This window comes from Saccopteryx leptura, chromosome 6 (assembly GCF_036850995.1).
Source record: "Saccopteryx leptura isolate mSacLep1 chromosome 6, mSacLep1_pri_phased_curated, whole genome shotgun sequence".
NCBI lineage: Eukaryota > Metazoa > Chordata > Mammalia > Chiroptera > Emballonuridae > Saccopteryx > Saccopteryx leptura.
In genome coordinates this window covers 142,632,501-142,658,206 of record NC_089508.1, presented here as the reverse complement: position 1 = coordinate 142,658,206, position 25,706 = coordinate 142,632,501, and the positions used below count along the sequence as shown (strand labels likewise).

The 25,706-nt window shown below is 41.3% G+C and overlaps 1 protein-coding gene across 1 annotated transcript in view; it reads right to left on the bottom strand.

Moving 5' to 3' along the window:
- Nucleotides 1–25,706, bottom strand: part of VPS41 (VPS41 subunit of HOPS complex) — a 266,714-nt gene that overhangs the window by 56,424 nt on the left and 184,584 nt on the right. The window contains exons 18-23 of the mRNA XM_066341578.1: nt 25,125–25,252; nt 23,651–23,795; nt 21,199–21,240; nt 21,000–21,050; nt 17,164–17,301; nt 8,227–8,281 (exon numbers count right to left, since the gene is read on the bottom strand). Of these exons, the coding sequence (XP_066197675.1) occupies nt 8,227–8,281; nt 17,164–17,301; nt 21,000–21,050; nt 21,199–21,240; nt 23,651–23,795; nt 25,125–25,252 (559 nt within the window). The remainder of the gene's footprint in view (nt 1–8,226; nt 8,282–17,163; nt 17,302–20,999; nt 21,051–21,198; nt 21,241–23,650; nt 23,796–25,124; nt 25,253–25,706) is intronic.

Here is a 25,706-nt window from a genome sequence, read left to right as displayed (position 1 = left end):
TTTGCAGGCGAAAAAGATTTGGTGTCTCCTGTTCATCAGTATTCAAAATAAATGTAAATTTTTTTTTAAGTAAAAAGCATGATATGGTAGACCCGTAGGAGTTCCAGGATATGACTACCCCCTTTTAAATTTTTTTTTTAAATTGACCTTAAAATGTTTGCTGAGTACACTTTAATAATACCTTAACTTTAAAGATTGTAAGCATGACAAAATACAGTGAATGCTTTTGCTCCATATGCAGGAGCTTTTTCAGTTTAGCCAGTTTAGGAAATCCAATAATAGAACAGTGCATACAGACCATGAGCTATAACATGCTTAGCAGCCTCTCCTGTTCTGACAGAGGTTACTATAGATCCAGAATATGTATCCACTGTAATGTGGACATACAACTGTTTGCCAAATGAAGGTATCTGAGTAACATCCATCTGCCAAAGTTGTCCTGGTAGGGGTCCTTGAGAGTTAACTTTAAGTGAAGGGGCAGCATAGGACCCCTTGGACAGGATTTCCCAATCTGTGTGCTGCTTCCCGGGAAAGTTGAAACTGTTTACACCGGGCTGCAGCGTTCTGGTGATGAATAGTATGAGACTGACTTGCTCGGTCTGTCATGGTTGCTCTATATAATTTTCTTTTGGGTAGCTTGATCAACAAGGGCATTCCTAGGCCGTGGCCAGTTGGCTCAGTGGTAGAGCCTTGGCCTGGTGTGCAGGATTCCCGGGTTCGATTCCCAGTCAGAGCACACAGAAGAAGCGCCCATCTATTTCTCCACCCCTCCCCCTCTCCTTCCTCTCTGTCTCTCTCTTCCCCTCCCACAGCCCAGGCTCCACCGGAGCAAAGCCACCCCGGGCACTAAGCATGGCCCCATGGCCTCTGCCTCAGTCGCTAGAATGGCTGTGGTTGCAACAGAGCAACACCCCAGATGGGCAGAGCATTCCCCCCTGGTAGGCATGCCAGGTGGATCCCAGTCAGATGCATGAGGGAGTCTGTCTGACTGCCTCCCCATTTCCATCTTCAGAAAAATACAAAAAGTAAATAAATAAAACAAAAAATACAACCAAAAAAAAAAGAAAAGAAAAGAAAAAAAAAGGGCATTCCCTTGTGCTAAAGCTCCAGGGAGCATGGTGTGAGCTTGAGTATGTCCTATGAAACATGGAGCTCTATGTTGACATATAAGTCTTTGAAGAAGGAGGAACTGCTGAAATAGTTTGTCAGCATTTGTCCCTAAGACAGCAGTCTTTATAGTGGAAACACCATAAGTAAATATTTGCTGTCTGTCTATAGATTAAAGTGGGAATATGGCAAATGCTGAGAAGTCATGATCTTTGTGCCCCTCCCCTCCCCCAACCCCCTCCCTCTCCTCCCCCCACCCTGTAACCCCAACACTGTTGTCCATGTCTCTGAGTCTCATCTTTATGTCCCACCTATGTATGGAATCATATAGTTCTTACATTTAAGTCTTTTATCCATTTTGAGTTTAGTTTTGTGAGTGGTGTAAGTTGGTGGTCTAGTTTCACTTTTTTGCAGGTAGCTGTCCAATTTTCCCAACACCATTTGTTAAAGAGGCTGTCTTTACTCCACTGTATTTCCTTACCTCCTTTGTCAAATATCAGTTGTCCATAGAGCTGTGGGTTTATTTCTGGGTTCTCTGTTCTGTTCCATTGATCTATGTGCCTGTTCTTATGCCAGTACCATGCTGTTTTGAGTACAATGGCCTTATAATATAACTTGATATCTGGAAGTGTGATACTTCCCGCTTTATTCTTCCTTTTCAAGATTGCTGAGGCTACTCGTGTTCTCTTTTGGTTCCATATAAATTTTTGGAATATGTGTTCTATATCTTTGAAGTAAGTCATTGGTATTTTAATTGGTATTGCATTGAATTTATAAACTGCTTTGGGTAATATAGAGATTTTAATGATGTTTATTCTTCCTAACCATGAGCACGGTATATGCCTCCACTTATTCGTATCTTCCCTGATTTCTTTTATCAATGTTTTATAATTTTCCGAGTACAAGTCTTTAATCTCCTTGGTTAGATTTATTCCTAGGTACTTTATTTTTTTGGTTGCAATGGTAAAGGGGATTGATTCCTTGATTTCTCTTTCTGACAGTTCATAATTAGTGTATAAAAATGCCTCTGATTTCTGACTATTGATTTTATATTCAGCCACCTTGCCGAATTCATTTATCAGGTCTAGTAGTTTTTTGACTGAGATTTTAGGGTTTTCTATATACAATATCATGTCATCTGCAAATAATGATAGTTTTACTTCTTCTTTTCCAATTTGGATGCCTTTTATTTCTTTTTCGTGTCTGACTGCTGTGGCTAGGTCTTCCAGGACTATGTTGAATAGGAGTGGTGAAAGGGGGCACCCCTGCCTTGTTCCTGATCTTAAGGGGATTGCTTTTCATTTTTGCCCATTGAGTATGATGTTGGCTGTGGGTTTGTCATAGATGGCCTTTATCATGTTGAGGTATGTTCCCTGTATTCCCACTTTGCTGAGAGTTTTGATCATGAATGGGTGCTGGACTTTATCAAATGCTTTTTCTGCATCTATTGAAATTATCATGTGGTTTTTCTCCTTTCTTTTGTTTATGTGATGAATCACATTGATTTGCAAATATTGTACCAGCCTTGCCTCCCCAGAATAAATCCCACTTGATCATGGTGTATGATTTTTTTCATATATTGCTGGATCCGGTTTGCTAATATTTTGTTGAGGATTTTTGCATGTAAATTCATCAGGAATACTGGCCTATAATTTTCTTTTTTTGTGTTGTCTTTGCCTGGTTTTGGAATCGGAATTATGCTCGCCTCATAAAAGGAGTTTGGAAGTCTTCCTTCCTCTTGAATTTTTTGAAATAGCTTGAGAAGGATAGGAGTTAGTTCTTCTTTGAATATTTGGTAGAATTCACTTGTGAAGCCATCAGGCCCAGGACTTTTCTTTTTTCGGAGTTTTTTGATAGCTGTTTCAATCTCATTTGCTGTAATTGGTCTGTTTAGGTTTTCTGATTCTTCCATATTGATTTTTGGAAGATTATATGTTTCAAGGAATTTGTCCATTTCATCTAGGTTGTCTAGTTTTTTGAAGTACAGTTCTTCATAGTATTTTCTTACAATATTTTGTATTTCTGTTGTGTCAGTTGTTATTTCTCCACTCTCATTTCTAATTTTATTTATTTGAGTCCTCTCTCTTTTTTTCTTGGTGAGTCTCGTTAAAGGTTCATCGATCTTGTTTACATTTTCAAAGAACTAGCTCCTGGTTTCATTGATCCTCTGTATTGTTTCTTTAGCCTCTATGTCATTTATTTCTTCTCTGATCTTTATTATTTCCTTCCTTCTACTAGCTCTGGGCTTTACTTGCTGTTCTTTTTCTAGTTCTTTTAGATGCAGGGTTAAGTTGTTTATTTGAGCTTTTTCTAGCTTCTTGAGGTATGCCTGTAATGCTATAAACTTCCCTCTCAGGACTGCTTTTGCTGTGTCCCGTAAATTTTGAGTTGATGTATGCTCATTATCGTTTGTATCTAGGAATTTTTTTATTTCTTCTTTGATCTCACTGTTAACCCATTTGTTATTTAATAACATGCTATTTAGTTTCCAAGTGTTTGAATGTTTTTCAATTTTTCTATTGTGGTTGATTTCTAGTTTAATGCCATTGTGATCAGAGAAAGTGCTCGATATGATTTCAATTTTCTTAAATTTGTTGAGACTGCTTTTGTGCCCTGAAGATATTAAATTGAGTTGATCTAATATGTCCTTTAAGTCTGCTGTTTCTTTGTTAATTTTCTTTCTTGAGGATCTATCTAATGATGTTAATGGGGTACTGAAATCCCCTACTATTATAGTATTGCTGTTGATCTTGCCCTTTAAGTCCATCAAAGTCTGCTTTATATATTTAGGTGCTCCTATATTAGGTGTATAGATATTTATAACGGTTATATCTTCCTTTTGGATTGCTCCCTTTATCATTATGTAGTGACCTTCTTTATCTCTAACTATGGTCTTTGTTTTAAAGTCCATTTTGTCTGATATAAGTATTGCTACCCCAGCTTTTTTTTCACTTCCATTTGCGTGAAATGTTTTTTTCCATCCTTTTATCTTCAGTCTATGTGCATCTTTTGATTTAAGGTGTGTCTCCTGTAGACAGCATACGTATGGGTCCTGTTTTCTTATCCACGCAGCTACCCTATGTCTCTTGATCGGATCACTTAATCCATTAACATTTAAGGTTATTACTGATATGTAATTGTTTATTGCCAACTTTTTCTTTAAAACTGTTTTCCTCTTTTGCTATATTCTTTTTTTCCTTTGATCTGTTTACAACAGGTTCCTTAGCATTTCTTGCAGCCTTGGTTTGGTTGCAGTGAATTCCTTGAGGTTTTTTGTCTGTAAAGCTTTTTATTTCTCCTTCAATTTTAAATGATAGCCTGGCTGGATAAAGTAGTCTTTGAATATTTCTTGCCATTCCCTTCTGGCCTCAAGTGTTTCTGTTGAGAAGTCAGAAGTCATCCTTATGGGGGCTCCTTTGTAGGTGATAGTCTTTTTTTCTCTAGCAACTTTTAATATCTTCTCTTTATCATTTAGCTTTGGTATTTTAATTATGATGTGTCTTGGTGTTGTTTTCTTTGGGTTTCTCCTTAATGGAGTTCTCCGTGCTTCCTGAACATGTGAAATGTTTTGCTGCCTTAATTGGGGGAAGTTTTCCGCTATGATATGTTTGAACAAAGTCTCTATCCCTTATTCTTTCTCTTCTTCTTCAGGAACCCCTATGATGCGGATGTTATTTCTCTTCATGTTGTCACAGAGCTCTCTTAGAGTTTCCTCAGACTTTTTGAGTCTGTTTTCCTTTTTCTGCTCTGCTTCCGTGCCTTTATTTATCGTGTCCTCTAACTCGCTGATTCGATTCTCTGCTTCATCCATCCTGCTTTTAATTCCTTCCATTGTATTCTTTATTTCAGATATTGTATTTGTCATTTGTGACTGATTCTTTTTTATTATTTCAATGTCCTTTTTATATTTGTTATCTCTTTATTTAGGTTTTCGTAATGGCCATTAATGGTTGTTCTAATATCTTTGAGCATCTTAACAATCGTTATTTTAAACTCTGCATTTGGTAATTTGGTTATATCTGATTCACTTAGGTCCTTTTCTGGGGATTTCTCTTGGTTTATTTGTGTTGTATTTCTCTGCCTCCGCATTTTCTCTTCGCGAGAGTGGCTGTGATCATGCGCTCGGGTGTACAAGCGTTGGTGGCCTTGGCCTTTGCCCTGCCCCCGTGCGTGATGTTATGCTCGGTCCTGAGGGCACTGGCGAGCACATTTGCTCAGCTGCGGATCTCCGCCTGTTTCCCGGCTTTCGCCCTGCCCTTGCAGGAGGAGACCGTTTGAGGGATGGCTGCTAGCCTTGTCCACAATTAAGACTTTTAAAGGGGTGGGTGAATAAAGGTGAGGGGATTAAGTAAAAAATCAACTAAACAAACAGTCTCAGACAGAGACAACAGTGTGGTGAGGCTGGAGGAGGGAGACAAGGGTAGAGGGGCCCAAATGGTGCTGGAAGGAGACCTGACTTGGGGTGGTGAACACACAGTACAATGTACTGATGATGTGTTATATGACTGTGCACCTGAACCTTTATTTTATTAACCAATGTCACCCCAATAAATTCATTTAAGAATAAACAAAACTCCAGGAAACAAATAAATCAAGGCCTTGGAGTCACCCTGCTCTTCAGGCAGCTCTGCATGTTGCTCTCGGATACACTGTATGCAACTCGACCTCTCATGTGAGAGGGCTGCTTCATCTTCCTTTTCCTCCAAGTGCAGGGGAGCCGTTCAGTAACCCTCATGCGATCAAGTATCTGCCAGCTATGCTTCCATTTGAATAATTATCTTTACACACTTTACTCACTGGACCTCTGGTTCCTACTTTCACATGCATCATAGTCTTTGTACAATGTATCATACATACCAAGACGCAGAATTAAGTATTTTTTCACATTCCTCCAAAATGAACCACTTGCATAAAATCAATGAAGATTTCTGAAGATTGCCTAGGGAAGCTCTGTGCAGATATTTGGAGCTTAAACAGAGTTCTTATTAGATGTTTTTCCAGTGTCACTTCTCTTCCCTACATTAGTAGGGTTTTTCTAATTCACACCCTCCCTCATACAGCACTTGGCCTCATTGGCTCACTGATTTATCAGCATTTTAATAATTTTGTTATTAATTTCCATGAGTTTTTAGCACATGTAGAAAGCTTTACTCAGAGCAAGGACAGCAGCTTGACTGTGGGCTATCACCCTTCTCCCCGGGCCCTGGCCTGCAGCAGGGACCAGTGACAGCTCTCGAGTCCTTCCCACTCTGAGCAGCCGTTATCAAATGATAACAGCTGGCCTGTGAACAAAATTATATTCTGTTTGTTTTATCTTCTATAGCATTTTACTTTTCCTACAGATATTATTCCCACAGTTTGTCTTAAAAACTTGTTATTTCAAAATGTGTATATGATTTTTAGTTTTTATAACAAAAAATATACTGTTTCCCTTATAAGTTCTCTAGTGCTTCTAAGACAATATGACATCACAACAAACATTTACTAGAGTGTTTCTTGGGAGGCACTCTGTTTGGAAGAGGTAAACTGATGAGCTACCTGAGATTGCAATTAGAACCCTAAGAATGTAAGTAACAAAACATTTTCCCCAAATACTTCCTGCTAAGGAAGGCAGGCCCTCTAACTGAAGAAGAGCTCTAGGTTTGCTACAGAGCACCCATTAACATGCATTCCCATTAACTGGAACAGAAGATTTAAATGATTTTTCATTTCAGAGGCCAAAGGATCCAATGAGGTCAAGTGCTGTATGAGGGAGGGTGTGAATTAGAAAAACCCTACTGGTGTAGGGAAGAGAAGTGACACTGGAGAAACATCTAATAAGAACTCTGTTTAAGCTCCAAATATCTGCACAGAGCTTCCCTAGGCAATCTTCAGAAATCTTCATTGACTTTATGCAAGTGGTTCATTTTTGAGGAATGTGAAAAAATACTTAATTCTGCGTCTTGGTATGTATGATACATCGTACAAAGACTATGATGCATGTGAAAGTAAGAACCAGAGGTCTGGGGACAACTGACAGCTAGATCATATTAAAGTTTTCCTCTCTTCCAAAACTCCCTCCATTATTTAGGGTTCAAGTTTTTTGTTTTTGTTTTTGTTTTTTTTTCTGTATTTTTTTGAAGCCGGAAATGGGGAGAGACAGTCAGACAGACTCCTGCATGCGCCCGACCGGGATCCACCCGGCACGCCCACAAGGGGGCGACGCTCTGTCCACCAGGGGGCGATGCTCTGCCCTTCCAGGGCGTTGCTCTGCCGCGACCAGAGCCACTCTAGCACCTGGGGCAGAGGCCAAGGAGCCATCCCCAGCACCCGGGCCATCTTTGCTCCAATGGAGCCTCGGCTGCGGGAGGGGAAGAGAGAGACAGAGAGGAAGGAGAGGGGGAGGGGTGGAGAAGCAGATGGGCGCTTCTCCTATGTGCCCTGGCCAGGAATCGAACCCGGGACTTCTGCACACCAGGCTGACGCTCTACCACTGAGCCAACTGGCCAGGGCAGGGTTCAAGTTTTGAAAACAAACATTATTATATATCAAAATGGTGGTAATATAAGCTCATGTATTTGTTTCTTACACAATACTAGAGTATTATTACCTCAGCAGTATTTATTGAATAACTTCCTTCTCTAGTGAGCTGTGAAGTCTCCTTTTCCATGCATTAAATTTTTTTTTTCTTGTGGGAGAGACAGAGAGAGTCAGAGAGAGGGACAGATAGGGACAGATAGACAGGAAGGGAGAGAGATGAGAAACATCAATTCTTCACTATGGCTCCTTAGTTGTTCATTGATTGATTTCTCATATGTGCTTTGACCAGGGGGCTACAGCAGACCGAGTAACCCCTTGCTCAAGCAAGCGACCTTGGGCTCAAGCTGGTGAGCCTTGCTCAAACCAGATGAACCTGTGCTCAAGCTGGTGACCGTGGGGTCTCGAACCTGGGTCCTCCGCATCCCAGTCCGATGCGCTATCCACTGCGCCACCGCCTGGTCAGGCTCCATGCATTAAATTCTTATGTAAAATAAATTTTAACCTCGTGTTTATTTGGCCTAAAACTTTTGTCAGTTCTTAAACAAGTTATATCGTGTTGTCAACCCATTTCTTAGTATATGGGGACTAAAAACGACTTACTCAGAAGATAAACGGTCTCTTCTACAAAGTTTCTCTGTTGACAGATCTCAAGAGCCTTCAAGTAAAGCAGGGAAAAAAATGTTACTATAGGTTACCAGACAATATCAAATATTAATAGTTAACTTAAACACACAAGCTGAACTAGTTTTCCCATTGCCTCATGTTAAAAAACAAAAGCAAACAAACAGAAACACAAATCTTAGGCTTTGCTGGTGGCTGTGCCTATTCATCTGTCAGGGAGCTGCTGGTCCTTGTACAATATAACTGATACACACAGGGGTGGACTGAAGTAGGTTTACAGAAGTGAGTGCCCAAAACAATTCATTCCTGTTTGCTAATTACTGTACTATTTATTACAACTATAACCCTGCTTTTGCTCAGCCCTGGATTTGAGACAATTCAGAGCATTCTGGGAGTCAAGGCAGAATGGAAGGTGTGTGGTCCCTTCCCATCATACTCTCTACACTGCTCTGGGTTTCTCATAGCACCTCTCTCCCTGGCCAGTCCCCTCCCCTGGAATAAGCTGCTCAAAGGGCTGCTGGTCACTGTTGCACGCTCCCAGTACTGAGTGCACCAAAGCTCAGTACACAGTCATTACCCAAATAAGGATGGGCTTAAGATGATTTTGTTCAAGAATCTGTCAAAAGTGAGAGAGAAAAACACATTTGACAACCAAGGAGGACCAAGGAGGAGGAGATGAAGTGGAGAAGTGAGGGACTCCACAGATGAGCAGTACAGCATTTCCTTGAGTGTGGAAGAACAATACGTGATGACAAACCACTTGAGCTGGACGGCCTGGCACAGGCTTACTATACGCTGCACCGGGCACCAGAGCTGGGAGGGGATGCAAAGATGACAGTGATACGGACGATGCTGCTGACACGTACAAGGAGCACAAGAGGAAGTAGGGTGGCTCAGCAGCAGTGGAGGCACAGAAGTCCACCAGGGAGCACAGGCCCAGGGGGTGATAGAGAGGTGACAACACAGAATCCCGTGCCCAGGGGAGAACGAGTAGAGGTCTGGGGCACAGATACAGGACATGAGTTCTGGTGCAGCCCACTCACAGAGAACTTCACAAGGAGGTGGGATCAGCACAGGGTACAGTCTGAGGAGAGAGCACCCCCAGGAACCTCACCCACACGCCTACTATGGACCCTCCCTACTGTGGTCCTCTGTGCCAACTGAGCGTTGCGAATCTTGACTGTGGCCCCGAGGCCCTGCCATCTGTGTAGCAACACCTCACAGCCTGCTCATCTCTCTCCTGCTGCCCCTGGGCCTGGAGGGCTGCTTCCCTCTGCACTCTCCACCCTGGCAAGTCCCTCAGACACACCTTCCTGGGACCCACACAGGTCAGAGCCCAGCCTTCCTCTCATTGCGCCTGTACCCAACTTCCCACAGTCCCGCCGGCCCGACTTCTGTCGCGGGGACCATGTGCACTGCAAGCCCTGTGCGGCAAATGTTTCTCATTAAATGAGCAGGCAAAAAGGGTTCAGAAAGGTTATTAGATTTCACAGAGTAGTCATTTAAAAACAACCAGCCATGGATGTTTTAAAAATAAGAACCAAGAAGCTAAAAAAATAGTTCAAGTTCATTAGCCCTTTTGGCTTAATGTTCCATCTCTGAAAATGACAGCAGGAGCTAGTTTTGACATTTTGATTTTTGACTTAAAATTTTGTGTAAAATATATAGTTAAATCTATGTTTCTGACTAGAGAGTAACAACTAAAAGGGAAGACAAAAATGCTGACCAGAAGAGGCCAAAGTAGGAGGAAAAAGCCTAAATAAAACATAGAAAAGGGATAAGAAACAAACACCTTATTCTGGAATGGCAATGGAATTACGGTGGTGTTTAAAGCACACACATCATTTAAGTAAGGAATTGAAAGGATTTGCAGGTCATAATGAAGGGAAGATGCAATTAATCTGATTACTCACATGATTCCTTTAAAAATTATATGGTAGAGATAACTACCTATGTGGATAACTAACTCAGTGGTCGGCAAACTCATTAGTCAACAGAGCCAGATATCAACAGTACAATGATTGAAATTTCTTTTGAGAGCCAAATTTTTTAAACTTAAACTATATAGGTAGGTACATTATCGAGGTAGCACCCGCACATGGTATTTTGTGGAAGAGCCACACTCAAGGGGCCAAAGAGACGCATGTGGCTCGCGAGCCATGGTTTGCCGACCACTGTCCTAACTCATTTCTTCTATAGTTGTACGATTTCAGGTGGGTAACTGCCTAGAATTAGAAAAAAAAAAAATCCCCATGCGTCTGCAGTGGAAGGAGACCTATGTGACTAAAGTCCTCAAAGATAAAACAGAATGAATGTTTCTGGGAATGTTCCTTAAGCAGCATGTTTGAACTCCTTGCTTCCTATTAGTCCTTTCATCCACTCTGATCCTGGAAACTTGGGATGCTACTAACCCACATCATGAGGTCTGGGTCATGTACAGTGGGGGAAATGAGAGAGAAGAGTCCAGGTCTTAGATGCTGTGGCATGCCACCACCAGCAGGGACAACACCAGAACTTCCACCTGACAGAGGACTAAATTGCTACTCTGTTGAAGCCACTGTTATTTTGGAATTTTTATCTCTCATAGCTGAATCTAATAATCTTAACTACCACTTACAAAATCCTCATTCATTTTGATTAAAAAGATGGTTTACTTCTATCGATACCGCCATGCCCATAAATCATCATCTTAAACACTGGAACTCTCTTACCAACTTTTAATTCATCTGGGATGATAGTAGAGCAGGTTCAGAATGCACATGTGAGAAGGTTAAGTAGTAAAGGGAAAAGCAAAAATATGAAGTCAGAGAACCTGGAAATATATCAACAAAAAAATTCTTGAGAAGGCAACTGAGTGCCTCCATCTGTACTAGCTGGCAGAACTGCAGACGGAGTTTCTGATTAGTGAGTCTGCATCAGTCACAGATGAACAGGTGATGGAGACAACTGGACAGGTAGACAGTGTAAATGAAGATGAATATGCTGCTTAGTGCATTACTGGAAGGTATCCATACATCAATTATGTACTTGGAAATTTACTGACACTTTGAAGTACCCCCTAGACCAGGAATCCCCAAACTACGGCCCGCGAGCCACATGCAGCCCCCTCAGGCCATTTATCCGGCCCCCTACCGCACTTCCAGAAGGGGCACCTCTTTCATTGGTGGTCAGTGAGAGGAGCACTGTATGTGGCGGCCCTCCAACAGTCTGAGGGACAGTGAACTGGCCCCCTGTGTAAAAAGTTTGGGGAACCCTGCCCTAGACATTTCCAACAGAATCATCTCCCCTTTCCCTGAGCAAATGTAAATGCTTGAGAACATGCTTGTCTCAAACCACAAAGTCTGCAGTCTGAAGGCTCTCCTGAGCTGTCCAATATGGCAGCCACTAGATGCATAAGGTGAGTTAAATTTAAATTAAAAATCCAGTTCCTCACTAGCCACATTTCAAATACTTAATTGGTGAACATTCTACAGGACAGTGCTGCTGAAAGCTTTCAGGATCCTATCAAGATGATACTTCATGTACAAAAAGCACCTAAGGCAAGTCTGACGCTAAGAACTATCCACAATGTGACGAGATGTGCAACACCAAGAATCATCCACAATGTGATGAGATGTACAACACCAAGAATCGTACACAATGTGATGAGATGTACAACACCAAGAATCATCCACAATGTAAGGAGATGTGCAACACCAAGAATCATCCACAATGTGACGAGATGTGCAACACCAAGAATCATCCACAATGTAAGGAGATGTGCAACACCAAGAATCATCCACAATGTGATGAGATGTACAACACCAAGAATCGTACACAATGTGATGAGATGTACAACACCAAGAATCATCCACAATGTAAGGAGATGTGCAACACTAAGAATCATCCACAATGTGACGAGATGTGCAACACCAAGAATCATCCACAATTTAAGGAGATGTGCAACACCAAGAATCATCCACAATGTGATGAGATGTACAACACCAAGAATTGTACACAATGTGATGAGATGTGCAACACCAAGAATCATCCACAATGTGACGAGATGTGCAACACCAAGAATCATCCACAATGTGACGAGATGTGCAACACCAAGAATCATCCACAATGTGACGAGATGTGCAACACCAAGAATCATCCACAATGTAAGGAGATGTGCAACACCAAGAATCATCCACAATGTGACGAGATGTGCAACACCAAGCTCAGAGACAACCTGAGTCTTCCATATCTGATTAGTTCCTAACCCTACCTTAAATTTTCCTTTCTCATCCAGCAGAAAGCAGAGACTCTAGAATGATCTCTAGAAATTTTGAATACAGTGTAAAAAAATCATTTCTGGTACAAAGAATTTCTCTATTGTTGACACAAGTGAAGCCTAAAGCAAGCTTCTTTATTTCAGGTTCCTGAGTGTTCCTGGGCCATCGTGCTCCCTCTTCTAGAGGAAGGAGTAGGGAACTAAGATTTTTTTAAAGCAAATAGGACACATGGGTAAAAGGAGAATAGTAAAAAAAGGTGAAACGAATGACAGAAATTGATTAAAAATAAGATGCAAAAATAGTATTTTAATTTTTTTTCTGACTTAGTATAATGGCAAGTAACATAGTTAGAAATTTGGGGCTAACTAACAGGAAACTGAGCAAAAATAAGTTATGATTTCTACCTAGCCTTGAGCTACATGAATTTGTTAAATTTTATTAAATTTATTTACTAAAAATCTACAAACTGCACTTCCCAGCTTTATTCCTCCAAATTTATAAATACTGCCATTTTGTGAATTCCATTAAATATGAAGTCACAAATTCAGATATAAATTTGCTAAAGCTTTTTACTTGATACTGGCTTTTAACTATTCTACTAATAAGCAAATCAGATTTTCAAATAAAAACTAGTGCCTGATGACCACCCCTAGAAATTATAGGACAGTTTAAAAGTTTAAAAATTGATATCTTTTATGATTCTTGCAATACTAAGAAGTATCTTTACTTTAGTTGTTATTTTAATTAACTTTTTAAACCTAAAAAATAATTCCTCACCGTACTGGAAAGAATACAGGACCTAAAGTTAAGACATCAGGTTCCAAGTCTTGGTTCTTTGACTTAAGACTCTAGCCCAGTGGTTCTCAAAGTGTGCGCCCTAGAAGATTTCCAGGTATGCCCTATGATATTCCAGAGAAATAAGTGCCTGTTGGGGACCAAAAAACCAACAGGGTTTTTGGAGTTTAGATTTTTGGGGGACAGAGGTGTGGGGAATTGGCTGTAAGCTGACAGTCTGCCCAACCCCCCACCTCACTTGCCTGATTAGGTTGCAAAAGGCTGTTAAGCTGTGGTGCTGGATTGTTTACACTACCCCCCATGTTCCCCAGAAAGACTGGAGGCAAGTTTCTTCTATCCTCTGTTTGGTGTAAAGTTAAGATGATATGTATGGTGGGGTTTTGGATTGATGATTAAACATAAGGAATTGTCTCTTGAAGCCTTTTGGATTTCTATAAAAGAAAAATATGTGGCAATATGTAAAAAAGCTTTGAACATTTTACTACAATTTTCAACATCCTATTTATGTGAATTAGAATTTTCTACCCTCAACACAATTAAGGGTAAAAAGAGAGGAATTCTTCAACATATTGACGAGGAAATGAGAGTTTGCCTTTCAAATATATGCCTAAACATTGAAGAAATCACTAGGACACATCAGGCTCATGTGTCTCATAAACACAAGAATGAAAAAACTCAACACATTTGCACTGGGGCCTGCCGAATTTACTGAATCTTACTAAGATTGTATCTATATACATAAAAAGGTAACTTTTCTTTTATCATTTTTTAAATTTTTTAACCCTTATTTATGAATTCTAAAAACATAACAAAAAATGTAACATAAAAATGTTTTTTAATGTCAGAATAAATTTAATTTTGTCGTATTTATTTCGTTTAATTACCATAAAAGCACGCTTGGATTTTATATATTTTTTCTTTAACATCTGACTTCATTATTATAACATATTTCTCAGAAATTTGTATATAGTGCACCTACAATTGTTTGTAAGCTTTTAAATGCACCTGACTTCAAAAAGTTTGAGAACCACTGCTCTAGCCTTTGGGCTGTTTCTTTCAACCCCTGAAGACTCAATTTGTCAGGTACAAAATAACTTTATACACCTACCTGCACTTTTGTAGGGACTAAATAAAAATAAGGTATGTGAAAGCACATCATATATTATAAAGCACAGTAGAAAAAATGTTTTATTGCCTTTTAAAATTGCTGTAGATGTTATAAATTCCTACTAACTATGTATCTTCTGTAGAATAAACAGTTTCATAAGAGTTTATGATTAATTTTGGAATTTAAGCGTTCTGGTGATTTTCAATTCTGAACTGCAGTCTTCGATAACACTAAAGGGATTTTGATGTGATATCAGGAACTCACCAAGTGTTTGGTCAAATACTATTCAGGGATTTCATTCAATTCAAAATAAATTTACCTGGATTCTTAAGATTTCAACCAGTGGTCAACAATTACCCAACCCCAGCAAAGGCAAACAACCAGAAATGAGGAAGACAGAGCTGTAATTCTGCCAGGAGTGAACTGTCAACAACAGCAGGTCAAGCTCTGAATCATGTCCTGGAACCTTGAACAGTTCTCATTTTAAATAAAAACTAAATCTGAAGTACTGCCTAAAGCATCTATGGATGAAACAACAATGTATAAAGTATTCTGTATTAGAGATTTCTTGGTGGGAGGGGCACTACAAATTTTAAGTTCTTAACTTTATATTCAGTAGAAAACGACTAAATTTTCTGAGTCTTTGTTAGACAAAACAGGTGAACATGAACTCTAGGACCTTCATTTCACTGTTAGTGTGTTTGTGAGGCATTGATTGGGGGGAAACCTACTTTGCTTTTTATGAATTGGTAACTTCTTCATGTTACAAGAAAACATAAAAGGAGTTAGTTTCTGAGATGAGTAAATGTATATAAAGATCTTATTTCTAGGGAAAAAGAAATGAGATCCTTTGTAAGTTATAAAGTCAAGAATATCTCCTTTCAGACGGCTTTGGGTATCTGAGCAAAAATAATGACATGGTTTTTGCAGATACAAATTTCCCACAATGGGTCCTAATGAAAAAATAATCTCTCATGAAGAAGTCTCAATGACCTACAACAGGAAAGCCCATTTTGGTAGTTCTAAAAATGTGGATTATTGACTTCATTATTTTATAATGCCATGTTTCCACCACTACCATCTCTAACCCCTTTTATTCAAAATTTTCTTTCAGTGGAAGCTTGAGATAAGTAAAACTAACTATTTAAAACACACTTGTGTTGAGTTTTTAATATGCAATTGGTTCTTCTCAATGGATCAGAGAGAAAAATTCTAAAAGGTCTACACAATCTCTCAGTGAGTTCTGTATGTTAGAAGTACCACGTGTTGGTCCACACGTTTTCTGAGGCTGCTGTCTGGGCAGAGCAGCGCATCTCCTGTTGAACACAACCACAGTGGGAAATGGAAACCAGATGGGCTGAAAGTGTGTGAGATGCACACGGGCATCTGGGTGGCACCTCTGTATCCATGTCAAGTGGACAGGAAGGAGCCTGAGCACTGCTGACCACCCACGGCGCACTGCCTCTGTGGAGGTGACCTTAGACAGCCACACCCTCCTGGAAACAATGTCTCCTCAGAAAACAGCTACAGACAAAGGGGCGCTGTTCAAAACGTTTGCTAAATTCTAGATTCTATAGTTAGGAAAGAGGGGAACATTTGCTTTTATTTTTAGAGTAAGATGACATATTTCCAAATGTATTCTTCAGAAAATGTCTTCGGGCCCAAATATAAAATGTTAAAGCTTTAAATTAAGTTAATATGCAGGCAAAATATTTTTTCATGAACTAAAGTTTTTGAAAACCCACTGAGCTGAAACTGGTTCATGGTAAATCCATTACATTTCAAGTTAATCATCATGAACTGAAGAAGCAACTAGGTTGTGAGTGCACTTCATGTTCTCAGTCAGCTTCTTAATACGTTTCTCTTCTGGGTCAAATACTTTCTTTTGCTGATACATACAACTGATTAAAAGTACTTGTTATCTGGCCATCTGAATGTAGTAAGACACTTGTAGATGTCACGTAGCATTCTAGAGGTTATCAATAATTATAGGGAACAATACAGATTGGCTTAGGCTGCCCAGTTTCTACTATCTTCACGGGAAGTATTTACACTTTATTTATTACAGGTACAGAAAACTGACTGGTTCATGTTCAGTCCTAACTAGAACGTTTTTATGTATTCATTTATTCATTCATGCCCTCACTCATGATGCAACAAACATGTGTGCTGGTTACTGGTTTCACCAAAATGAGTGAGAAATGAAATACTCCATGTTCTTGAAGGATTTACAAGACAGTGGGAAAGAAGCCAGTATATATAAATATATTTACAATAATTATACTGGGACATATCATGCTGGAGAAGTGACATGCAGTGTGAGAGAGGACCACAGAAACACGGAGGGGGAGATTTAAAGCAGACAGGGTTCAAGGCCTAAGTTCACTTGAGTCCTGACTGGAACAACTGCTTCTGGCTTGGAACAGTCTGTGTCTCCCTGCCTGGCTGACTCTGGGGCCCACGCTGATCCTGGTAAACTGACTCGGGCTCCTGACAGTTTCTGCTACATGGCTGACTGAATCCTAGACCTCAGTTAAAGCTGGCACAGGAATACTTGAGCTTTTTACCAAAGTCTAATCCAACCGGACTGCTGCTTCTCATCAGAATGTCCCAGCAAAGCCTATTCTGACAGCCACAGTATTCCCCTTGGAGAGGGGTGGACAAGCATAGACAGGAAAACCAGATTAACCAACAGCTTACTCACAACAGCAACTTCTTCACCTGAACTGTGTGAGCAGGGGGGCTGTGACTCACCTTTTCCAGTGGGCAATGGGTGCTATCTCGGAGAAATGGAAGTAAGTTTGGTCGATCATATTCTGCATAAAGACTGATCTGTTTTTCATGGTAGCACTGCCCCTTATGATGGTCCCTCTTGAAAAGCTTATGAAGATACTACAAAAACAAAAGAACAAACCATGAAAATTAAAATAGGAAAAGCAATACCTGTTCAACATTGCTATTTCAATTCTAAACAGCTTCCATGCAGAGGCTGGGGAAAGCAATGTGCAGGAAAAAATCGGAATGCGGAAGAAAACTATCTTTGTGAGAGCAAGGAGATTCTGACTCTTTCTAGAATAGCCCAGGGTGACCTTGCACTACCACTAATCGGGTGACCTTGGGCAAGTCACTAACCTTTCTGTGACTGAGTTTCTTTATCTGCAAAACTCTTGAGTTGTTGTGAGGCCTGAAAGAACTGCCATTGGTAAATTACTCAGAACCACACCTGGCACACACTAAGCACTACAGAAATGTTTATAATAGTACAGTTGACCCCTGAACAACATGGGTTTAACTGTGTGGGTCCACTTATGTGCTGATTTTGTTCAATAAATATACAGTTAGCCTCTGTATCTGTACCCTGAGGTTTCACATTTGTGGATTCAACTAACTAAAGATCAACAGGGCATTTTTGATCTGAGGTGGGGGACCTGCAGATATGGAGGGCAGACTGGATACATTGTTCTACACCATATTATATAAGGGGCTAGAGCATATGCACATTTTGGTATCTCCAGGGGGTCTTGCAACCAATCCCCCCAGGATACAGAGGGAGACTAGTTAAGTTTTTGAGGTGCCAAAAGTTATACACAGATTTTCAACTCTATGGGTTAACCCCAGCATTATTCAAGGGTCAATCTTAGTTGTTAATATTGTCACTATCATCTGCTTTACCTCAGAAATAAAAAGCCATCAGTAGTCTTCCTCAATCATAAAACTCTTGCCTTTATATAAAAAGGGGTAGAATCATAGGATAAGAATATCCTCTTAAAAATTCCAGCAAAAAGTGCTAAGTTAATTGTCATATACTACTCTGCATCTCCTGGTAGGATTACTGAGTATCTATGTCAGCAATGAAATGTTGCCTGTTCTGGTGACATCAAAAACAAAAGTAACAAGTAATAATCAAGAACAGCACAGGCATGCTAAGCCAGCCTTCTACACTGAGCCCTGTCCTCAGCAGTCTGAAATAGCTGGTGGACCTCAATGGAAGAGCATGGTTCACTTTCCGTTCCGAGGCAAGATTATGTCTATCACTGAATCACACGGAAGGTGGAAATCAAAGTCCAATGTTTAGTTAATGGTGAATGTAAACAAACATCCTGTAACCCACTGGAGGTGAAAAGACTTCATCACACTATTCACACAAAATGCACCCACACCCCGAGTGAACTGTCAGAGTGTCTGCCTGTCCCTGCAGCTGTGGCTGTCAATGAGTCAGGTGCAGTCTGATGGTCGCTGTGTATACAGTCACTAAAGAAGCCTAACCAGGACAGAGGCACACTGAGAAGCCACCTCTTGGATGAACTGCTCACATGTCCCTGAGGAAGGATGGGGTTGGGGGAGCAGTCAGACAGAACTCTACGTTGTCTTGATAAAGGTGGTTGCTGGTCTGCTGGCCCCAGCAAGGCCAGAATGTGAGCTGGACACAGGTGCTACACTGCTCACAAAACTTAGGGGATCAGGAATGTGCAGATAATCCTGTACTTTCAGCCTTTTGTATAGTGCATTTTCACCAATGAAATAAAAGTTGGTTTTGCATCTCATTTGTATAATCAAACCACTTTCTTTGACTTGTTGTTTGCTTTTCTGATGTTCTTGTTTAATAAAAAAAAATCAAATGCTTCTTTTTTTATCGCTTCATATTCATCTTGAAATATCCCCTAATTTTTTTTTTTTTTTTTTTTTTTTTTGGTATTTTTTTTTCTGAAGCTGGAAACGGGGAGAGACGGTCAGACAGACTCCCGCATGCGCCCGACCGGGATCCACCCGGCATGCCCACCAGGGGCGATGCTCTGCCCACCAGGGGGCAATGCTCTGCCCCTCCGGGGCGTCGCTCTGCCATGACCAGAGCCACTCTAGTGCCTGGGGCAGAGGCCAAGGAGCCATCCCCAGCGCCCGGGCCATCTTTGCTCCAATGGAGCCTTGGCTGCGGGAGGGGAAGAGAGAGACAGAGAGGAAGGAGAGGGGGAGGGGTGGAGAAGCAAATGGGCGCTTCTCCTGTGTGCCCTGGCCGGGAATCAAACCCGGGTCCCCCGCACGCCAGGCCGATGCTCTACCACTGAGCCAACCGGCCAGAGCCCGAATATCCCCTAATTTTTGTGAGCAGTATATTTCCCAGCTGCACACACAGGACAGGAAGGCTCAGCCCCATGTGCTGAGGATAATTTACAGAGACATCACCTGACCTGACAGGAAGCTGAGCCCTGCTACCACCTCACCACTGCACTAGTTACACTGTCACACGGATGCCTACCACTGGAATTCTGCTTCATGGCACACGGAGGCCAGAAATCGTTGTTTTATATACAAATCCCAAGGTGGTCAGCACAGAGCCACCTTGCTTGGGTTAGCAGATAATCTTGAGATTTCTAATCATGAACAATATAGCAACAGCATCTACACAAAACTAACTTTTGAATAAAAGATTCCATTCCCAGAACCTCCTCCTGGGGTGCAAGATGGTGGGCAAAGCACAAAAGTGCACATGGCTTCCGAGACCCACAGAAGTACAGAAATAATTCCTGTTCTCACTGAAGCCTTTTCTTGTGTAGTTTGTAAAGGGCTTAGAAAACATCACTACCCTGACAACAGCAACGTGGAGACTCAGGCACCCGTCCAGGAGTGCAGAACGAACGGCCTGACAGGAAGCACCACGGCCACACCAGAGAAGTGGGGCAGCTACTGCCAGGCAAGGGATCGACACGCAGGACTCTGTTCCTTGACCATTCAGTGGCATTGTAATTTATGCCATAATTGTATTAGATAGAGCTATAGGAGGAAGGTACTCCCAGGCACAGTTTGATAACACAACAATGAATATGGTAACTTTTTCTAATAGCAATTAAATTGAGTCAAATTTAAGTGCGATTAATCTGTAACCTGGATTCAGAGCATACAGCACATTTTATTTTTTAAAACTCTTTAAAAAAATTTTTATTTATTCATTTTAGAGAAGAGAGAGAGAGAGAGAGAAGGGGGGGAGGAGCAGGAAGGATCAACTCCCATATGTGCCTTCACCAGGCAAGCCCAGGGTTTTGAACCAGCGACCTCGGCATTCCAGGTCGACGCTTGATCCATTGTGCCACCACAGGTCAGGCTATACATCACATTTTTTTTTTTTGACAGAGACAGAGAGATAGAGTCAGAGAGAGGGACAGATAGGGACAGACAGACCGGAATGGAGAGAGATGAGAAGCATCAATTCTTCACTGTGGCACTTTAGTTGTTCAGTGATTTCTTATATGTGCCTTGACTGTGGGGCTACGGCAGATCGAGTGACCCCTTGCTCAAGCCAGCGGCCTTGGGTTCAAGCTGGTGAGCTTTGCTCAAACTAGATGAACCCGCGCTCAAGCTGGCGACATCAGGGTTTCAAACCTGGGTCCTCTGCATCCCAGTCCAACACTCTATCCACTGTGCCACCGCCTGGTCAGGCTATACACCACATTTTAATCACGACAGAATACTCTGTGGTCAAACTTCCAGTCTGAGTGTAACCCACAGAGCCCACTCCAGCATCCTCGCACTAAACCTGCCAGGTGCTGTGCCCCGCTGTGCAGCAAAAGGGAACAGAAAACGACTGCTGTGCTCACCACGTGCTGCAATTCTGGTCTGTCTTCCAATTCTTCCACCACCTTTTTAATCTAGAGAATAAAAAAAGGAAATGTTAAGTAAAAAGTTAAGAGGACACGAACATAATGGCAAAATTATCTGATAAACATCTCTCTTCTTTTGGCTACAGTGGTCCCAGACACTCATCTGGTAACATTTGTAAAAATGAAAGACACTCACCGAAATTTTATCTTCATTGTCCAAAAGCATATCAACAGCTTTCTGGAAAAAAAAAGGTCAGTACTTATAATTTGGCATACAAGAACAGAACACTGAACATAATGTATTGTATATGCTGTCACAGTTAAAGGCAGAAGACTTAGTTTCCATACATAAGGTCCTTACCTTTGTAATCACTGATAAGTGATATATATACAGTAATTGTAAAAGATTCATTTTAAAATGGGCTTCAACCTGAGGTTTGTGTTTTTGCATACTGCTGAAATGGTATCTTGTTATAATTCACTAATTACAAAACATGCTGATGACACATATTATAACTTCCTTGATGTCTCAGCTTCACAAATTCTCGTGTGATTCTCAGTAGTTATGAGACAGCCCTGTTCCCAGGACCACACAAATGAGCTTTTCTTTTGGCCACCTGATTACTGACTAACTCCCTCTATAGATTCCATAGATGTAAAGAGCTTATCTTATGTGGAGAAGACGACAGAGACAGAATAATATAAGATACCTGAAGTTGCAGAATGCTATAGGACTTATGAACTTTTAGAATTTACTTTAGCTACATTTTTTTTTTTTTTTTTTTCCGAAGTTAGAAGCCAGGAGGCAGTCAGACCCCCGCATGTGCCTGACTGGGATCCACCCAGCTTTCCCACCAGGGGGCGATGCTCTGCACATCTGGGGCATTGCTCGGCTGCAGTCAGAGCCATTGTAGCGCCTGAGGCAGAGGCCATAGAGCCATCCTCAGCGCCCGGGCCAACTTTGCTCCAATGGAGCCTTGGCTGTGGGAGGGGAAGAGACAGACAGAAAGGAAGGAGAGGGGGAGGGGTGGAGAAGCAGATGGGTGCTTCTCCTATGTGCCCTGACCAGGAATCGAACCTGGGACTTCCACACGCCGGGCCGACGCTCTACCACTGAACCAACCGGCCAGGGCCGTACTTTAGCTACCTTTGATATTCATGAAACAAATTAGACAGTTCTTGTAATAAGAGCCCACCAGACTGAACCTCAGAATATCAGGGTCCTGTTCCTGACTCTGCTACTAACTGTCTGCTCCAGACAGTTTTTCTTCTGAAATATAAGGATATTGGAGGAGATTATCCTTCAGGTATGTTGTAAATTAGAAATCTCTATGATCCATTAATTTTGGCCCATGCTCTTGAATAGCAATTAGTTTCAGCTCATTCACCTTTTTTGCTATAGCTACATATACCAAACTAGATTCCTGAGACACATGGGTGGGTGAGTGAAGAGGCATAAGGATATGGGCAAATGTAATTAATTTTAAACTATAAGCATCTCATCCTCATAACCATCTTCTACCAGAGGAACAGAACCTCTACACCTGGACTTCTCGGGAACTGCACTCCTTCTTTTTAGATCTGTAGTCCCTGAGGCGTTGATCCATTAGCTTTATTTTTATTTTATTTTTTGTATTTTTCTGAAGCTGGAAATGGGGAGAGACAGACAGACTCCCGCATGCGTCCGACCGGGATCCACCCGGCACGCCCACCAGGGGCGACGCTCTGCCCACCAGGGGGCGATGCTCTGCCCCTCCGGGGCGTCGCTCTGTCGCGACCAGAGTCACTCTAGCGCCTGGGGCAGAGGCCAAGGAGCCATCCCCAGCGCCCGGGCCATCTTTGCTCCAATGGAGCCTCGCTGCGGGAGGGGAAGAGAGAGACAGAGAGGAAGGAGAGGGGGAGGGGTGGAGAGGCAGATGGGCGCCTCTCCTGTGTGCCCTGGCCGGGAATCAAACCTGGGACTTCTGCACGCCAGGCCGACGCTCTACCACTGAGCCAACTGGCCAGGGCCTAGCTTTCTTTTTAAACACACACACACACACACACACACACACACACACACACACACACACACACACACACACAGTTTGCATCACCTTACAGGAGCCACTGTGAGCTGTGGGGACTGGGCACCACCACTAGTCAAGCAGTCCACTATCCCAATGTGTCTAAAATGAAATAGCACATCTCACATGTCTTGGATCTAAGTGTCACCTGAGGCCAGTTGACACCCACATGCTAAATCTGTAAATGCCGTGGGATAAAATGACAATAAATAGATAAAAATAAAAGCTTACTTAAAATTTTAATTCTGGGACATACCATTAAGAGGGCTGAATGAGCCAAAGCATAAGTTTCTTTGTTGCTATTATGTGAACTGTTTAATTAAAAATTTACTTCACACAGAATTTCAAAAGTTCTACATCAAATCATGGTTGCTTTTACAGAAAAATCACATCAAATAAAGGATTTGTAAATGCCAACTTCTAAAATACCTAGCATCTCATGAGGGTCTGAGCATTCTGAACCTGACCAGCACAAAGCCAAGCTATGTGATTTAACTACTTTAGCATTCAGATAGAGTCCCAGTTACTAAAAATTTGGAAGAGTAAAGATAAGTTATCTGTATTAAAAAAATAAAACATTACCTCAGTATCAAAATCCATTAATAAAACAATTTTATCCTTGATAGAACTGAATTGATTATGCTTGTGAATCAACTGAAAAACATCCTTATGCCTTAATGTTAAGTATATTTCCAGAGCATTGCCATAGTTTTTGTCATAGGTGTATCTGGTAATAAAAAAATTTTTATATTAATGTTCATCAATACTAATTAAACACACTCATATACAAATTACGTTTTATGACATTAAAAATAAAAACATGCTGAAAGCAAAGTTAACAACTTGAAAACTATACCCTGGGATTTAACTATATATGACCAATAAGTATTTCTTTCTCATAACAATAAAATTTTTCTTTTATAAATAGTCTCAAAATTTTTTTTATAGAAATTCATATACCAGACCAAAAAATATGATCTAGAATGAAGGAAATGCTTAGTCTACTAGTAGAAAAGTCAGATCAAATCCTTACAAACAGTATCAGCTGATAAGTGAGTAATATTCCAAAAGCTTATTTATAAGGGGGCTATATAAAACTCACATGTGTTTCTTTATGGAAACCATGTTTTCACATTGCTTAATTCCCTATCTGACCCCTGAAAGCCACTGAACCTGAACTTCCTTGTGAGTCCAGTATTAGTACTAAAGAATTATCAGCTGCTGGTACACTACAGCAGCTAAGGAAAATCCAGAGAAAATGATGAGTGTTACAACTCAAAATGACACAAACACGACTGCCTCTGTGGGAAGTCTGAAACAGTCCTGAACTCTAGGCCATTCTGGTGGACCTCCCCTGGTCTTGGGTAACAGATGTAAGATGGGCAGGGGGTGGTGTGAGGTGGCGAGAGGGAAGGGGAGGCTGAAGTAGGAACACTTACTGTGACTGCTTGCAGCTTGCTTCTTGTTCCATGTGATCAAAGCTCTCTGAGGGCATAAGTATACCTTCTCTATCTCTGTATCACAGCCTTGAGCACAGAGCCTGAGTCACTTAAAGTGCCCAATAAATATAATATCTCACTTAGATTCCATTTACTGAACCCTGAATCAATGCTCGGCATTGAACTTAGGTCTTGATTAGTTAAGCCTTAAAATCATCCTGTAAGGATTTGCTATCTGTGATCTTACAGATAAAGAGTCTGAGGTTTGAGAGGCTGACTGACTTGCAGATCCAAGAATGACAAACCAGAGCCTCACAGGGAAACAGATTTGCCTAAATAATCTAAGACCCAGCACACTCCCCTCAAGGACCCAGTGCCTCTACCAAGTGCTGCTGACTAGGACTCTTCTCCCTGGGGAACAGACTACATTATAGTTAGTTACCTCCGAGTTGTTCATCGACGGTTTATGAAAGGTATTTACTAACAGCAAATATAGAAATGTGGAATAAAAGGCTCATTCCATGTGTCCTCTCTATTCAGACTTTACCAGATCTCAAATATGAAAAACTTTCCAGACAGATTGATTTGGAAAAAAAAAAAGCAAAAATAATACTCACAATTCTGCCAGCGTCTGAAGTAAGGTCCTGTTCTGACTGTCTTTCTTTAGGTGTTCCCGAACTGTCTGAACTATTACCGAATTGTTGTATAGATCTCCGGGCCATTCTCGGATCAGCATGGCAAAACCCTAACCAAGAGGAAAAAAGAAGAACATTCTTTAAATAAAGAATAATGCAGCCTGACCAGGCAGTGGCGCAGTGGATAGAGCGTCAGACTGGAATGCAGAGGACCCAGGTTCGAAACCCTGAGGTCACTGGCTTGAGCACAGGCTCACCAGCTTGAGTGTGGGGTCACTGGCTTGAGCATGGGATAATAGACATGACCCATAGTCATTGGCTTGAGCGTGGGATCATAGACATGACCCATGGACTCTGGCTTGAGCCCAAGGTTGCTGGCTCAAGCAAGGGGTCACTTGTTCTGCTATAGTCCCCTGGGTCCAGGCACATATGAGAAAACAATCATTAAACAACTAAGATGTCACAACGAAGAACTGATGTTTCTCCTCTCTCTCCCTTCTTGTCTGTCTGTCCCTATCTGTCCCTCTCTGACTCTCTCTCTGTCTCTGTCAAAAGAAAAAAAAA